The sequence below is a fragment of the Geospiza fortis genome, unplaced genomic scaffold (assembly GCF_000277835.1).
Source record: "Geospiza fortis unplaced genomic scaffold, GeoFor_1.0 scaffold16, whole genome shotgun sequence".
NCBI lineage: Eukaryota > Metazoa > Chordata > Aves > Passeriformes > Thraupidae > Geospiza > Geospiza fortis.
The window spans coordinates 11,960,978-11,979,482 of NW_005054302.1; the positions used below are offsets into that span (position 1 = coordinate 11,960,978).

General features: G+C 36.9%; 1 protein-coding gene across 2 annotated transcripts in view; it reads right to left on the bottom strand.

Annotated features, from left to right (window-relative positions):
- Positions 1-17,813, bottom strand: part of LOC102034713 (N-acetylated-alpha-linked acidic dipeptidase 2) — a 30,412-nt gene extending 12,599 nt beyond the window's left edge. For both annotated transcript variants that reach the window (XM_005417821.3, XM_031066026.1), the window contains exons 1-13: positions 17,692-17,813; positions 16,108-16,219; positions 12,990-13,176; positions 11,323-11,424; positions 10,393-10,518; positions 9,540-9,726; positions 8,405-8,498; positions 7,981-8,079; positions 6,204-6,289; positions 5,431-5,550; positions 4,940-5,022; positions 2,040-2,103; positions 38-105 (exon numbers count right to left, since the gene is read on the bottom strand). In XM_005417821.3, coding sequence (XP_005417878.3) covers positions 38-105; positions 2,040-2,103; positions 4,940-5,022; positions 5,431-5,550; positions 6,204-6,289; positions 7,981-8,079; positions 8,405-8,498; positions 9,540-9,726; positions 10,393-10,518; positions 11,323-11,424; positions 12,990-13,176; positions 16,108-16,219; positions 17,692-17,779 — 1,416 coding nt within the window. In that variant the 5' untranslated portion in view covers positions 17,780-17,813. The remainder of the gene's footprint in view (positions 1-37; positions 106-2,039; positions 2,104-4,939; positions 5,023-5,430; positions 5,551-6,203; positions 6,290-7,980; positions 8,080-8,404; positions 8,499-9,539; positions 9,727-10,392; positions 10,519-11,322; positions 11,425-12,989; positions 13,177-16,107; positions 16,220-17,691) is intronic.
- Between the last annotated feature and the right edge of the window lie 692 nt (positions 17,814-18,505).

Below are 18,505 nucleotides of genomic sequence, written 5' to 3' on the forward strand. Positions count from 1 at the left end.
ATTCTTAGAAAGGCAGAAAAGTAGATGGATTCTGTACCTCTTTTGTCAGATTATACACCAGTTTGTAGAGAAGAGGGGTACAGTCAACTCTTAATGTGTAGTTACCTGAAAATAAAACAAAAACATGGAAATTTTCCCTTCATGTACTAGTGGCATTATCTTCTTAATGGATTAAACCCTGCAGTCTTTTCTTAGATAAACTTTTTGACTAAGGCAAATACTTCGATCTTGCCTCAGATATATACAGCAATAGACTGCATTGTCTCACTTTGTAAGCTACTGCCACTACAAGGCAATAAAGTATTGGTTATAGTACATCCTCAGTAATGTAATTAAGCGTTCCCATAGTTCTAAAGTATGCCTAATTATCCCTCATTAGCTACAAGCCCTTGTCACTCATACGCTTCCCAAAGATTTTGTTGAACAGAAGGCAGACAGTGATGATGGAAAAAATACCAGATAATGTTAATGATGTTTCCAAGGAGAGTCCGTATGTGAAAACTGGAAATTCAAGCCACAAAAGTGCTTAAAACAATGACTTGCTTTGCTTCTTTTCATTGCTATTGGACAATAAATAGAAATAATTCACTGTCCAAAAAGTGGTATAAGAAGTATTGTGGAGAACATATGATGATAAACAAAATAATTTTCGGAGTAGATGAATGCTATGAGTCCACAGGGGATTTTACTGCTCAGGTGAGAGATGTCCAAATACTTAAGCCAGTGCACTGAATATGGTGTCCTTTTCCTTATTACACACTTCTTTTCCAGTTGTTTTGCTTTCATATTTCCTTTAATGCATAAAGCAAGAGACATGTTTCAATAATCAAGATTTGGAAGAAAATTGTTATGGCAGCAGCACGTTGGCTGCAAACCAACTGAAAAATATGCATTACAATCCATGGTGAGAATATGAAGCAGTTGTAAACTATTATTTCATTTGTGAGATTTTCTAGGTGTGAAATTCTGCTCTACTTTTTACACAGCATGTAGGCAGCATAAATGAAGGAACAGCTCTAACCCTCCTTATTTCCCAGCTCCAACTGAGCATTTAGAAACTGGGTTTGGCTTTTCTTTCTTTCCAATCCTCTTGTGATAGACAAAATTTTTAGCTGACAGGAATAAAAAGAGTTCCTAAATATGCCTGTAGATATCAATTTTATTCACACACAGGAAGCCGAAATAAGTTGGATTTGACATGGGAAAAGTAATGCCCTCAGTAACAGAGGTTATGATGCAGAGCAGCTTCACAGGACTCTTCTGACTATTATTTCAGCACAGAAAACAGAAAAAAAGGTCTTTCTGTAATAAAGTGCAGCACAATTTCAGAAGGATTTTGTAATACAGATCATAGTGTTGGGCCCTATCAAAAAAAAAAAAAAAAGGCCAGTTTCTAAGAAGCAATCCTAAATGGCATTTTTTTTTCTCATAATCTGAAGGACACAGTAAATTGGATAATGGCGGATAAGGTTTTTTTGTGAAACACTTTTCAGTGTCTATTTTTTTAAAAAGTCCTGCTTTAATAAATATATAACCCCCTGCTCCTGGCAATCAACAAAGGTGAGTAGACTGGCTCAAAGCACCAAAGCATCTCCCACCCCCACAAAGTGTAAGCCTGAGGTCTTACCATCATAATTTATTGTCTCAAAATATTATAATTCTACAGGGAAAGGAGCTGGAGCTGTGACCAGAACAAGGAGCAGACTGTCATATATTAAAACTACAATTGTAAATTAAAGTTAATGCAGCTAAGAGACAGTTCAACATACAGAATGCTCAGTTCATTAGCACAGAATAATAAACTCCTCCAGAGGAGAAGACATGTCTGGACTCAGACATGTGGACTGCAGCTCATGGATGGCACTACTTGCAAAAGAAAGCAACGCGAAAACTTAAATTGTTCTCTCTCTCCTCTTAATTCCATATTTGCTACACTTACTCTGTACACCACAATACTATCTCATGCAGTAAATAATTCACAGAGAACTAATAAAAATTATAGCTGTAAAGTCATGTAAAGTTTAAAATAAAAGACCCACCTTCTATAGAAGAATCTGCATTGATGTAAGCGACTGCCCGTTCCTGAAGGACTTTGGCATTTTCCTAGGGTTGTAAATGTATAACTCTTACTTCCAATTAGTGGCATTCAGTCAAGAGCATGTCAAGTGCACTGTTTTTTTAGAGCATTACCATTAAGATCTCAGTCAGGATAATTACTACTGTGTACCTTACTAATTATATTGTTTGAGGATGGGTAAATATTCTGGGCATATGAAATTCATTACTCCTTTCTGGGACTTAATTTGTTGTGGAAAACATCCACAAAGTATAGGCGCTGCCTTCTGCATCACACAAGAGAAAAATGGAGCAGGAAAATTACTGAATAAAACTGCAGCACAGTAAAATTAGGTTATTACATGCATTTTAGCTCTGCACTTCTGGACCTTCTGAACATGCAACATGTGTCTGTGAGGTCAGCCAGAATTCCTCCATGCTTTTAATCCCTAGTTTTCCATCTGTGCTCCCTGCACTGAACTCAATTTTAACACTGATAAACTCCTGACATATCTACAATCTTCCTTTTTAAAAGGGAAAGTCAAAGCACTGAAATTTTCTTCTTAAATGCAGTTGACTGACTATTTTGAGTTCACTAAGCATTGCTTTCATGCTAAATATATGCAGACATGTTGTTTATTTTTTTTTTCAAACTGGTAATTATGTTTGAAATTGATATTCTAATTAGTAAGTAGTATTTTACGAGATTTTGGCTTTGTGACAGATATTTTAATTATGTTAGCAATTGTTACTTGATTCATTCAATTTATAACCCAACTAATAACTCGTAAGTCATGTGAACTAAAAATTTAATTGGCAATTAATAACTACATCATGTAAAAAAAAACCAAACAAACAGGAGAGTAGATCCTGAAAAGAATATGATGGGAGGGAGCAAGACTGTATTTGCCTAGATGGGGACTTGCATATATGCAAAATCATATTTGCAGCATAAATGAAATTCTTTGTTTATGAGCTATGGAGATCGTTTGTGTAGCAAAAGAATGTTGCCATAGCTGAATTCTTTCTGTTACACAGAAGATGGTGAATATCATGGGTTAATTTTCCTCAAGATTTAATACATGACAGATCTGGCAGCTGCAGAGAAGAGGAATGTAAGCTGTGAGGAATGTCTCTAGAGACACTGAATCTAATTTAGGTCTAAAAGAGTAGTAATGCACACCACCAAAATGAAGCAAGGAAAAAATAATATTAAAAGACATGTTCAAATATGAACTGTGCTTACAGTTTTCTAACCTTATACAGCTGCCATTTCATGAAACAATGAATGATAGATTACTAGATACCAAATGATTACACAAAACCCATTACAGAACAGCAGTAGCATTATTTAATAAATAGAACATAAGAAAACTCCCTAATTTACTAATGACTTGTTCAAGAGAAATTGATTTCTTAAGTATCACTGCTTCATATTCCTCATAATGAAAACAATTGTGTGGGGTTTTTTTTGACAGCACCTATATGTATGCAGAGATACACAGACAAAGAAATCACAAATAAAGTTTTACATACAGCATATTTTTGCCACCAGTGGAGTTCAGGAGTTCAGGTGAGATGAAAATTTAATGCCAACTATTTATAATTTCTCAGTAAATGATTTAAAATAATTTAAATTACTTTTTCTTCATGTTTCATAAACCAGCAGTAAGATGAAGACATTGTTAAAGCTGGAAGCCAAACAGTTTATGGGTGAAAAAAATAGTGCAAATCTGAAGGAATAGAAATCTCAGCTTTGTTAACAGAAGAGTGATGGAATCCCCTTGGTGTTTGGAAGCATTTTTCTGGGTTTGTTATCTCCTCTGACATGTACCATTTTGCTATGTAATTTTGTGATTTGCTGAAATGCATGCCAATAAACTAAAATAAAAAATTAATTTTTTTATTTTATAGATTCTGAAAGCTCTATCCACACAGCTAAATATTAACTTGTAAATAAAATTCTAATAGAAGAATAAGACAACACATTTTTGCTAAACTATTCAGTACTAATAAATTGACATAGTTCAGCACAAATGTGTTTTATCAGGCAATTTTCTTCCTGCTCTATTTCTAATTTGGATTTTGCAGACAGAGCAATGAAAACTCTTGTAAGACCTATATTTCTTATTGGGGTTAAACAAATCCACTAAGAACTGAATATGCCCAATAGGAAAAGGAAGATATAAGTATTCAGAACCTCACTTCTGAATTTCCCAACATTCCTCCCTCAGGCAGGAAAAGGAAGATGAAAGTAGCATGCCCAATAGGAAAAGGACAATAGAAATACCCAGAACCTCACTTCGGAATTTGCCAACATTCTTCTTTCAGGCAGGTATATAGTCAGGGATCCTCCTACAGAATTAATTGACTGTCCTGCCCCAGAGACTCTACAATGCTGGAATTCACAGGAATTTTGATTCTATTCACTCATAAATTATCTATTCTTTCATTTGCTCAGTAGGATTGATTTTTATACAAAGGCTTACAGATCAGAGATTCAGGACCTGGACTTGAACTTATAGAAACTAAGGAATTTCTCAAATAGAAAGTTAGACCAATCTGGGTCTAAAAGATTGGTCTAAATGCTATCATTCTGTTAAGTGACAAAATAGATTTCCACATAGAGACCACTGTGGGATATTAGCTTTGAATCAAAGCAGATTTTTAAATCTTAGAAGAGTCAGTGCACTTATGTTGTAAGAAGCTAGGTAGGTAGGTAATTTATATAAATACATGAGTGTCTCACAACACCTGAAGAAGTCTGTTGTACTCCAATTTTACCACAGAGTTTTTGATTGCAGTTTAGGAATAGATGCTGGGTACTGCAGTCACCTGCAACACTTTCAAGTTCTGCTTTGCTTTACACAGTTTTTTTATTTACCTCAGCCCACTCTGTGGAACCCAATAATCCAAATTCTTCTGCATCCCAGCTAGCAAAAACAATAGTTCGCCTAGGTCTCCAACCTGCAATTACATCATTATACTTGAAAATTCAACTTATACTTTAGAAGTCTATTGACCACAGTTAATTGCAACTGCTTTAAAAACAGCACTTAACTGATATAACAGTAAAAAAATCCTCTCTAAAATCCTTAGAGGAACATATTACTGCAGAGGCATTTCCTCTTTATGCAATATTTTCAATCTGCACAGCTAAGAGGGTACCATTACACTCACGAGGGAATAAATTCAGCCAACTACCATGCAATGCCACATATGCATCTCTTCAATAAATCTACAACCCTCATAATGAGAAATAAAACTTTCTCTAGAGGTGAAAAGTTAAATCAATAGAACAACTTATGGAAGCACTGATCCTCAAAGCTGCTGTTTTCCATATCTATCATTTTACATCTGTAGTAAGTAAGTTACCTTCCATCTTCATTTTACTGAAACTCCGTACAATTTCTTGCAGAACTGCAGCACCGGTGGTTGGATCAATACCACCAAACACCCAAGAGTCTCTATGACCACCTAAAATAATATATCTGTCTGGAAACAAACATACAGTATCAATTAATAATTAAAAATACACTAGGATTACCTGTGTTTTCCTTTGACTGCATCTTTACTTGTATGAAATCAAATATGAAGTCCAATACCAGTGCTACAAGTTTATTTCTTAAGAGAATCTGCAATCATTCACTTATTCTACTAGAGGTCTGCAACTAAAGACAATAAATATTTAATAAATATTTTTCCATCTAAAAGACTTTGCTCTGTATGACCTGCTACAATAGTATAATGTATCAATATATATTATAGTATCAATAGTATCAATAGTATAATGTTAATGTTCCAAATCATCACTAGGTTTCTGTAATTTGAATTATGTTAATTTTTGCAAAGGCAAAATGTATGAATGATGTAAGGGGAAGCCTACTGTAAAGTGACAGGCATTATAAAAAAAATTCTCCAATGTCTATCACTGTATTTTATAGGGAATGCTATTCTTGGGAATGCCAATGACAAATAGTGTCATGGGAAGGACAGAAAAACTACTAAGAATTTCTCAAGACTCTATTGTATGGTTATCTAAAACACTTTAAGTTTCTTACAACATAAGTGCAATAGAAATACAAAACAAGTGCAAAACAAATACAAAAGAAAGAAGGAATTAAAATCATCAAGCACCTGATGCTCACCTGGTTCCAGAGCTCCTCTGAGGATGCCAATGACATTGTAAATTCGTGTGATTTTATTGCTTGTATGAACGTGCATTCTGACTTTTCTGAAATGAAAGGGAGTGTGGAGTAACAATTTCTTATTAATAAGACAATAAAAAGCCAATGCTAATAAAACATAAACCAGAGAGTTTGTGCTTCTGTCCTGCTTTGAGTTTTCAGCACTGATCCAATGTGGGCTCAGCATTGTCATGCTGTCTCAGAGACTCATTTTTTATTTCAGTTAAGCCTGCTGCTGATGCCTTAGAAAAAAAGCCTATGAACTGGGCTAGTCTATACATTTGCAAAGATTTACAGAATTTATGGAACAATTTTAATGGCAACCAATCAGATAATTGTGTACTAGACGAATAAACTGGAAAACATGTACAGTAATTAAAAAAAAAAAATCTACATTTTGACCAAAATTATAATTGTGGATATGCAGATGTTTATAAAGAATACACTTTGGTTTCCTAGCACAGGCCCATGCAATAATACAGAACTTGAAGAAAAGATGATTAGGAATATTCATCCAGGAATAAACTGAAATCCATGTTTAGGACAGCAGATCTAAGTGATTAAGATTTGTCAGCCACAGAATCACAGAATGGTTTGGGTTGGCAGGGACCTTAAAGGTCATCTAGTTCCAACCTCCCTGGCATGGGCAGAGAATCCTCCATTAGAGGCAGAAAACCTTCTACTAGAAGCACAGTTTTTTCTTCCCTGTCCCCCACCAGTAAAATCCACTTGTGAAATTTTATAACACCCAAAGGAATCCAGGTATTCGGAGAGATAAAACTAACACATGTTCAGCCCCCTTTAGCTGTGGAAGAAACAAAGCACCAAACAATGTGGGGGTTGTGTGTCTGGCAAAACCTCAGGAGATCCACATTTGAAGTTATCTTTTCAGCAGCAAATCTGCATAGCTGTCAAAATCAAAACCTACTTCAGGACAGCCACTGGATCTTTGCCCAGAAAGTAACAGACACCAGTGCCTTGAACGTGCATATATGTGCACACTTCCCATGTGCAAGTGACTTTCTGCCTAGAATCAAAAGGTTCATTTTGATATGGAACTGCTCTGAGAAAGAAGTATGTGTAGAAATAATCCATATTTACAACAAAAATGTTACTCTATCAAGTAAGAAGATGTTAAAAAGTCTACTCAAAAATACAAGTTCTGTGGTTGAATCATATTGTTTTCTCACTGTTGCTCTTCAAGATACTCCAAACAGCACTATAATTATGTCAAATATGCTTTCTTATTTGGTTATTCCTACTTTATTAATTTTCAGCTAGCTAGTGTTAAAGCAGAGCAGAAAAGAATAATGATAAATGAAGTCTTTATTAAATTATATATATATTCAGACATACTCTTGTTATCCATGAGATAGAGTAGTGATAATGATACACCATTTTTACACACTGTTCATTGGGGTCCACTAACAGTCCTCACTGAATAATACCTTCTGTAAACAGAAACTATATTTATGTGGAAAAGTCAGAGAAAAATGAGCTTTACCTTTATTGCAATTTATTGTCAAATGTCAGTGTCATGTGGCTTGATCTGCTAATTTATTATCTTTTTCTAATGGAATTTATTTTCAAATTCTAATAATTATCTCCAAATGTATCCCTAGCAGAAGGAAGTAAATATCTCCAGAGTATCTCTAGATGTATTGATTCAGAGTCTTTTCCTCAGAAGGATTTTTTTTCTTTTGCAAAATTGTATGAACAGAAAAGTATTAAAACAGACCTTGCAAAAGAGTTGCCTGTGAATCCTGGCCCTATATTATAAGACACATTGAGACTTCCCTTCCAGCTGCTGTCTGGAGCTGCAGGTCCTCCCATTGCACTGTGAAGTGAAAACCAAGACTAATGCAGTTGACCATTAGGCTGAAACCTTAAATTCTCTTAATAATTATTGCAGCAAAACCTAGGTGGTTTTACAAAATTCTTAAAAGCATTATTGCAAAAACAGAATGCTTTAAATTTTCCACATTTTCTGGAATAACTACATTACTACTAAATTACTACATTATTACTTCTGAATTACTTTCATTACTACAAAAGAGTAGCAAATGCAAGTAACAACATAGACTTTGCCATCTTAATATGAAAAATTTGTCTGCACATTTGTCAACCCTGACTTCTGGAGAGGAGGACTGATGTATACTCACCGCAGTAATACTTCTGCATCATGATATCCAATGGGATGAACTGGGATTTTGGGAATCCCTACACCTTCATTAACCTTGTACCTGAAAGTGTACTCTGAGAAAACGGAACAAAATATAAAGTTTATGGCATTCTTAGCAACTTTAAATAAACTGGAAACACTTTTGAGCACAGCAGCCACCAGCATACATAATTCTTTTTAATTCTTACATCATTTCTCACACACTGCTTCTAGAAAACCAAACTGTAATGACAGAACCATCTGCACAGCAGTGCAAAAGATGTCCCCATGCTTGATGGCGAGATTTGCTGTCCAACTATGTTATAACATTTCCTCCAAGCTGGCATGTGAGGTGAAGATGGCACCTGTGCAGCTGGTTGACAAGCTGCAGAGAACATCCACAGATGCATTTACCTGGGTCGAAGACCGCCAGTGTCTCTCTGAGTCTGCTGGGCCTGGCACACACAACCTCTCCTGGTTTAGGTTGTCCTATGTCCCCAGCAGTGGCCACACAAGCCCATGAGATTTCCAGAAGCATCCCTGTACAGCCATCCCACCAGCACCCAGCACTGGCAGGTATCTTAGTTCAGACTGAGTTTAGGATGCCAACAAGGACAAGAGAAGCACATGGTGCCAACTTTTGAAAGACGCCAGACTGCTCTTATTTTTGCTACAGGAATTTTATTCCCCTTAAAAAGGATTTTAAACTGTTTTTTCCTGGAACTTATGATTAGCAAGGAAATATACCTCCAAGTAAAGCTATTAGTCCTCTTTGATGGCAAAGTATAACCTTGTTTAAAGCAGTCTTCTTGAGAAATACAGATATTTTAAAATGGCTATAAATTCTCAGTCATTTTCTGCTGCTTCACAGTCTGTAAACTTACATCCTGCTTTTTTAAGTGTCACAAGGGTGGGACCATATAAAACGTTTCCTAGAAACTTTATTCCACTGCCAAATTGAAAGCAGTTAGAATGACACAGACAGAACTTAGTGTGCAATAGAAAATTAACTATTGTCAATAAGAATTCCAAGCAGCTTTTTTCTGTGCATCTGTACTGAAAATTAATTAACTGCTAGTGCCACACTTTCAGCAGCAGTTTATAAAGTACTTGATGGCTACAGAACTTGCACTCACCTTTTGCAGGATAACCTGGCGTCAGAGGATCCCCTGCTCCATTCAGGTTTAATACATTCCCACGCTGGACTCCTCCACCTGGAAGGTTCCAGCCATTTGGATAAGGATCTACTCCAGGTGCACAGTAGTCAGCGGGGTCTGAGTAAAGTATGATCCCTTGGGCTCCTGCTAATACGGCATTTTTAACCTGTGAAATTATTTGGTTTTAAGATGCAGCTTTTTTTTTTTAATGCAGCAATAAATCTGAATGTTGAGATTTGCTTCCATGCAGGCATGTTTTTAGAAGACAAATATGTGAAAGAGTTGAAAATTACCCCAGATTTAGCAGAAGAACAAAGCATAGTGAAACGCAGTATATTCATTATTTGTGTCAAACCTTTAGTCATAGCTCAAGGCTATGAAATGAAGAACAGAACATAAAAACGAGGCACAAAACCTGACTACTATCCCCACTGCCCCACTATCACCAGTTTTGCCAGAATTCTTGTCTAAAATCAGAAGAGATAGTTACTCAGTTTCTGTGCATCAGACTCCTTGTCAAAGTGCTACTATTTCAAAGTACTGCAGTTCTATGGCATGTATCAATAGACTTGGCTCTACAAACTACTCAGTTCCCTGAACTGTTCTCTTGCATGAACTGCCTAGGGAGTTTACAGTCATCTCTGTCTCAGGACTTTAACACATTCATCTGGTTTTATTGTTTTGGAAGTTTTTCTTAGACTGCAGTCACAATGGATACATTGCAGGCTTCCTTCTGCTTGTATGTTCCAATGAATAGCCCTTATTAATTCCCTCAAGCTCTACCATCAACAGTGTCTGACACACAGAAGAAAAATTAAAACTCAACCCTTACTTTGTTTCCTCTGAAGATCTTCCCATATCTGGCAATGACAATCTTTCCTGTACAGTTAATTCCCATTTCACGCTCCAGCTTAAAAAAATCTTCTGTACGGCCATAATTCACATACACCAGATCTGCCTGGGCAGAAAAGAAAAGTAGTGTTGTGGCAACTGGTCAGTCAACAAACAAAATACTCACTATCAGAAATAAAGTTCCATTCACTATGTATGACAGAGGATTTTTAACTATTTTTTCATTTCTACAACTGAGATCCAGTGCCCATAAAAACAATAACAAAAGACATCCACAATATTCTATAGGAAGCTTTGGCTCAAAATTCCGATTGGCTATTATCCTGCACTTAACAGGCCTAAAAACAGGCTGGAAAATAAAACCAGAGTACTTTGGTAAACTGACAAACTTCTCTGACTGTGACAAAGCAGCGGCATGACGTACATACACAAACACTCACTATTATAAAATTTCATTCATTTATGCAATGCAATGTTGTCCCTGACCTGTTCCATAATGAATTAGCAGATTAACTGAGGACCTTTTGTGGCCTTTGAAGGCATTCATATAATCTAAAATGTCTTCCAACTTGATATAAATATTCTAGTGTTATTCTACTAAATGCTACTTCTACCTGTGCCTTAAGCAAGTCCTCTACATATGACTGAATAATATGGAACAATCTGAGATGTATCCAAAATTTTCTATCAAGATAAAAATCTTTCACTTATTATGTGATTCAGAGTTTGAACAATTTGAGAAAGTTCAACCTTTGTATAATATGATGTCTATCTGTGCCCAAGTGTTCTTTAATTAAGACAAATGGTAATTAAAACTACTGCAACAAATTTTTGAGAAGTTGGAGCAATCTGTCCCAGGAAGTGTTTCAAAAAATAGATAATAGTACCATTACATAATTTCTTTTCTTACCTCTGGCACTCCTTGTGCTGAAAAAGCATTATATGGTGGTAGTATATCAGTAACATTTTCATACCCCTGTGGAGGTGGTTCAAACAATGATGTATTGAAAATCTACAAAATAAAATAACAGTAGTTTTTGGTCAAACATTCTAGGCACAAATTCACACTCTAAAAAAACATTAATTATAGTTTAAACTAAAGTCAGAAGACAGTTATTCAGTTTCTGAGCATCAGACTCCTTGTGAAATAATTACTGTTTCAAAATACTACAGTCCTATGGATGAAAGTATCAAAAGCCTTGGCTTTTGCCAAGTTAGTTAGCTTTGTCAGCAGTTTAAATTATAGCTTCCATGAATTAATAGCAACAAATACATTTCTAACTAGTACACATAAGTTCAAACAAAAACACAGGTAGGGATCTAGAGCTGAAATTTTGTAATAGAATGCAGATATGAATACAAAGAGACAGATCACATGTCAGAAGATACTCATCAGTCACTGCCTGAACCTAAGGAAAGAAGTACCTTAAAATGCCAAGAGGTGTTGACAGGAAAACATCTGGTTTATCCATGCCATCCCAGGTGTCTTTTTGTGGTTTCTCTCATCTGCATTATTATTCTCTTTATCTCTTATCTACTGATGCTCCAGTTAAACATGCTGCCTTTCATCACTATGCATTGTAACACTCACGCTGCTTTAAGGTGCACGTCCACCTTTTGTCACCTTGTGAGACTGTAGCTGAGACACTGTTACAGGGTTTCTGGAAGAACCTCTTCATTCTTTCACCTCTAAGCTCGTGTCATCCGTGAGCACACATTCCTTACTTTCTACCCTGGCTCTTCATCCTTATTCATGTGGTATGATGCTTCTCTAGCAGTCCCACCTCCTCTCCTTGCCCAGGATCCTTGTCAGAATTTACGTCTACTTCTTTATTTCCCCAGGTTTTCAAAAGAGAGATGTCTCTAGGCTGACTAGTTCATTAGTACTTCCAACACTAACTTAGGAGACACCATAGGAAGCCAGTGTGATCAGGTTCAGAGCAAGGGAAACAAGGCAATACTACATAAAATTGATAGTATCTCCACAATTCCTTACCTCAGCATGTAGTGGAAGAAAATATTGTACAGATGTTCAAGCAGGGTTTGGATAGGTACTTGGAAGAGAGATGTCATGAGGGTCACTGAGTGAATAAATACTTGGAAAAGGTCTAATAAGGATTTTTCAAGAGACTAATTTCATCACAACCAGAGAAGCCCTGAGCTGAAAACAGCTAGACGCTGGAAGAACTGCAGGCTTGAAATACATTTCTTTGTTCTTAAACATCCTTGTGCATCCACTTAAAGCTGTTTATGGAAACAGGATATTAGCCTAGATGTACCCTTAAGCTGAACCCTTCTAACACCTTATGGTCTACAGGTGTTAACTGCAGCCTCTCCACACATCCTCACTCTTCCGAACGAGGCACTGAGATTTCAGCCACTTTGCTGTGTTTTCTGCATAGCCTGGAAAACCATTTCTAAATATGAATTCCCTTTGCACTGGATTATTTTTTAACAATATAAAGCACATGCTGAGCTGAGTATGTGAGAATACAGAGGATGACACTTTTTTAACAGGAAATCACTGGAGGTTTTTCAGGTTTTACATTAACAAAGTTTTGTCATTGAAAAGATCACCTCATTCCCTTGATCATCAATTAGTGAAATGTAGTTTGGCTGCTCTTCATTTGGGTATGAAAGAAGCACATCATAATTAACAAGTTCTGCTGAATCCAATCCAAATTCCTTCCACTGGCCTTGAATTTTTTTGGCAAGAAGAAGATTCTGTTCAGTTCCTGCGAGGTGAGGCAACTTGGTAAATGCACTAGAACAAAACAGAAAACCACTGGTAAGCAGCAAATGCAGAGATACATAATAGTGAAATAGGATCAGTGTTTATAAAGCTAATCTTCCATACACATTGCATGGACAGTAAGGTCTTAAAGTGTGAGCTGTAAAGCATGATTGCTTATCAGAATCTGCATCAGGACATATACTCAGAGCAGAGGATCTTTCCCGAGGCCTTAAGATAAGTCAACTGAATGTTCCTCTTTGCATAACAGGAATACACAAGCAATGAAAATCAATGTCAAAGATTCAGCAAAAGAATATTAGCAGTATGCAAAAAGCAGGAATAAATATAGGAAAGCTAAGTATACAGAAAGGAGCCTTCCAAATAATGCTGGTATCTGATCATGGATTTGTACTGCTGTCACAGTGTGTCCTAATTCCTAATAAGTTTAATTTGAAAATCATTACATTAAATTATCTGCACAAGTTTGCTCTTTTTTCATAATCAAAAGCCCGAACAACAAAACCTTCTTAACAACATTTACTTCCATATCAGATATAACACATAATGTTGATAAACAGTCACAAACAGAATCCAGTCCCTCTGGGCTGCCCTACAGCAATCTATGTACAATCTGATTGGCCCAGTGAACAAGTGAGGAATGGTGAAAGCTCATCAGTCAGCCAGGTACTCTGCATCAGCTTCCAATTCCCAACAGGCTACTTATCAATGGCTGCCCCACAGATGTCAGATACCAGCAATTACCATTAATTAGTAGTAGCAAATACCATGATTAATATCACTTCAGCCTGTCACTTCAGACTGTTTTCAACCCTTGTTCTGCAGTGTGCACTCCCTCAGCTTCCAAAGGAGAATGATGTCCAAAGTCTTGTTAAAGTCAAGGTTGTTACAGCCACTATAACGTCTCCCCTCATGCATGTAGCCAGTCATTTCCTTACAGAAGGCAACATGCTGACCATACAAACAAATAGTAAATAAATGCTGACTCTTCCAAATTATATTTCTGTCCTTCGTGTGTTTGAAAACAGATTTCAGAAGGATGTTTTGTCACCCTTCCAGACCTGAAGCCGACCAGCCCAGGGTCCCTCCTGGTTGTCCTTATTAAGATGGGCACACGATCAGCCTTTTTCAGCCACTTGGGGCCTCTTGCAATCATCAGAACTTCTCACCTACAGCAACACTGCAATCATAACATAAAGGTCTTTCACAGGAGTCCCACCTGGCCCCAGGATTGGAATGCATCCAGATTCTCTAAGTAGACCACAACCTTTTGCTCTTTGCTGTTGTCAGTCCCGCTCTTTAAACTGTGAGGGTATTCACCAAAGTCTGGAAGCAACCTTTGCCAAACCCTGTTGCTTGTTTGCCTCTTGCACTTTAATTCTCACTACTATTTTAAGTACCTTTTAATCCTTTAAGTATTCTAAATGCTACATATGCCATCAGGAAAAACACATGTGATTTTTTTTTCCAATTTTCCCTTCTAAACCGTTTAACCCTTTCCGGAGCTATGATACAATGCTAAGACCAAATCGTCTGCACTTACTGAGACTCCTATTTTTTATCCCATGTGATAAAAGCAGATGTAGTAGTCTGAAAACCAAAGATTATGGATCAAAATTTTCAAGTTCTCTTTTTTAATGCTTTTGGTAAACTTTTTGGATAGTGTGTTAATACAATCTCTCTGCATTTCCTGATTTTAATTTGAATTTAGGCAAAAAAACCCCCAATGAGCATGAAACATTTGGCCCATCATCAAAGCCAGCAGACAAATGAGAAACCATTAATATCCCATATCCAAGAGACTTTGGCATAAGTACAGAGCTATGCCATGCTATGTTGACTAGATTCTCACTCAAAAATAATTTTCAGGAACTCTCCAATCTACTGAAAGCAACTAATACAAAATAAGATTAGGCCTGTAGACTTGAAAAGCTTATTGATGTTAGGTAAGAAACCTTTTGGGTTTAGAATAAATGTATAGAAATCAAATTTGCCAGTAATTCTTTGATGTTCTTGATGCAGCTGCTGACTTACATGCTGAATACAAACATTTTACTAGCCAGAGTGAGTATTTATTTACTTTTCAGGTGAATACATTTGTTCCTCTATAGAAAATATAAATATACTGAATAATGTGGGGTTTTTTAATTTTCATGGAATGAATAAAAAAAAAGGTATTTTTATATCCCCAGTATTTTAGATGTTTTTAAAGAACTGCATGGATGCACTACAATGCAAAAAAGTGTATTTACTAACATCATGCAAGCCTTAACCAACCATACACGCACACTGACCATGGACAGAGCCCTTTATCTCAGAAACAGAAGACAGAGTATAATGGGATGTCAGAGCTCCCAATTAACAGCACATTGTCCAGTATGGCCACACTAAAGGAATTATAAATTGTAAGTACACATGCAACTCAGTGCCATGCAAATTTGTAGCATTAGTTTTTAACAGATTAATTTTCTACTTAGACTAGTTTGCTCAAACTGAAATTTTAAAGAGACGCTAAACAGACGATCAATCAGATGTAATTCATGTCAATCATTGTATCCCAAATAGAGTAAAATCATCTCAGTCTGAAAGAAAACAGTTATCTGAGGTTAAAGCTTCAGATACTTGTGAAGAAAAAAAAAGGCACACTTCATTAAATCATGGAGATGGGAAATCATGAAGACTGGTAAGCACTGGCAGTAGCGCAGCTGAGGGAAGCACACTTGACTGCACAACCACCTCAAAAATGGAACTTCAAAAATGGGGAGGGGGGAACAGAAGAATTGTAAGCCTTTCCCTTCTTCCCTCAGACATTTTGTACAAACTAAACCATTCTAAAGCATCTTAAAAGCTCTGATTTCAGAGGCCCTTCCTTGGAGCTGATGTTATCACTTTCTGGCTTTTTTGACTGATAAAATTGTTCAAAAAATGATGCAGAAGGCTTACCGAAGAAATTTCCTGATGTTCTCTGCTTTCATTTCAGCCACAAGTTTCTGCCTCACATTTTGATGCACATCTGAAGAGTTGGGGTTTTTCTCAGTCAGTTTTGTAAACCATCCTGAAACACATTTGAAAAGTTTCCTACTCAGCAAGAATTTCCTCACATGTTTGAGCAGAGGTGCAGCCTGTGGTACTAATGGGTTAAAACAACAAGGATGAAGAGGGCTTAGAGCACCCTCTGCCAGTGTCTGACGGCTCAAGCAAATATATTTCATTGACTGAAATGCTTAAAAGTGACATAATGAAAAGAGCAAACCCCAAATCCCTGGCAAATCCCCTTTTTAAGGTAGACTCATCTCTCATTAACTTTAAACTATAGTTTAAATTCTCAATTAACTGTTTGTAGTGTGAGGTTCGAACTCCTGATGCTCATGATGAAATTACTTTATTTAGTTTATGCATATATATTAAAATAGATGTGTAAGCATATGTAAAGTGAAGGTCTAGGACTCAACAGCCACCCTGCTAGCATTGTAATAGTTACAGACTTGGGTTATTCTATTTAATAATTAAAAGAATAAAGTTAACTGTCACCCAAGCCAGTTTTAAAATGTTTCTTCAGTACCCATAAATAGTAGTAGGAGAGGTAAATAAACTCTATGAGTTTGTCTTAAGAAAAAACAACAACAACAACAAAGAAATCCTTTTATTATTATAACTAGACAACCCCAAAGTGGGAAAATTTTCATAAGAAAGATAAATACATGTGCTGTCACATGCACAGTATATATGACCTGTTACACTTAAATACAATTGTAGTAACACTCTGAACAGCGATGCTCAATCAGACTAAAAGTCTATCTTGCCCAGTATCCTGTTTTGGAGCTGGGCCAAAAAATTATGTTCAGGGTCATGTAAAAGCATTGCACAAGTGCCAGAAATTAGCAGCTCAGGGATCTCCAAAATTAAAATAATATTTTATATATTAAAATAATATTTTATATATTTATTAGCCCTCATGGATTTTTCTTTCATGCTTTAGTGTTAGGTTTGTGTTACAATACAAGTCTTTAAAAAGGACATGCAATTTTAATTTGAAATCAAATGCTGCAAGTGACTTCAGAAAAGAATCTCTAGTAAAGTTCATTGTGCATAATGAAAACTTCAGTAACTCGGCTGTCAGTCAAACTCCTCCTCTACATTCTGAGCATTTAAAAATATCTTCAGTAAAAAACAGGAAATAAAAATTAAAAAAAAAAAAAAACAAATCTGGGAGATTTTGCAATCACTGAAGTCTCAAACTCTTGTACTAATTTTTTTCTCTTTGAATGCCTGGCTGCCTCTTTTGGGAAGCTGTCAGCTCACCAGGGCTTGTTCTGAGCTGAAGCACAGAGCTGTTCTGTTCCTCACTCCCTGAAGACTGAAGCTGCTGGACAGAAAAGCTTAGAAAAGCAGTGGGACAAATACTTTATCACGCCTCTGAAGAGCAGCATAATCTCCCTGCTGGTGAGTTAATCCCACCAGGGGTTGCACACAAGTGTGTGCAGGGGAGGGGCGCTGGGGGCTCAGCCCCTGGGTCTCTGCACTCACCTGTAAGAAAGCCCAGCAGGAAACAGCCGAGCAGCCCGGGGCACACGAGCCACACACGGAGGGAGGCCTTGCTCCTGCTCTCTGCCATGCTGTCAGCACTGGCCGGCGCTTGGCAGGCTCTGGGGGCTGGCAAGCAGCTGCCTTCCTCCTCCTCCTCCTCCTTCTCCTCCTCCTCCTTCCACCCGCAGCTCCAGGGCTGTCCCTGCCTTCTTTGCTTCTCTGTTCTGATGCTGCCTAAACTGCCTTAATCCCTGGGTGATGGCGATGAAATGGTTTTCCAAATGCAATTAAACTCTTCCAATTCTTAGTCTCACCCCACCAGACAGCCCCTGTGAGCTGGGTGTGTATCACTGTAACAAATATGTATCCAGGCTGTGCACCAAGCAATGTACATGTAGTATTTAAGATCCTAATTTCTACTAATTATCAGGACTTTCTGGTTTTGAAAGTTCCTGATTTAGGCTTGTTCACAACCTGTTCCCGTGGAAGTGGCCAAGAGATGAAATGAAAGGAAAACTTATTTCGTCTTTACCAACAAAATGCTGAATTGCTTCCTTTTTTAACCCATGGTAACATTAATCCTTAGCAAGGAATGTATACTTAGAGCAGCTGAGAATATAATTTAGATTGGCCAGACATAATTCAGTTTGCAACTAGGAAAAATTGCAAATTTATTTCCTATATTCTTTAGCTACTTGCACTTAAGATTACAAGGTTCTTAAGATCAAGTTTTCCTCATCTAATTTAGTCAAATCCATCAGTAGCTCATGGGGAAGGAAACAACTGCAGCCCAGGGAATAGTCAAAAGATATGT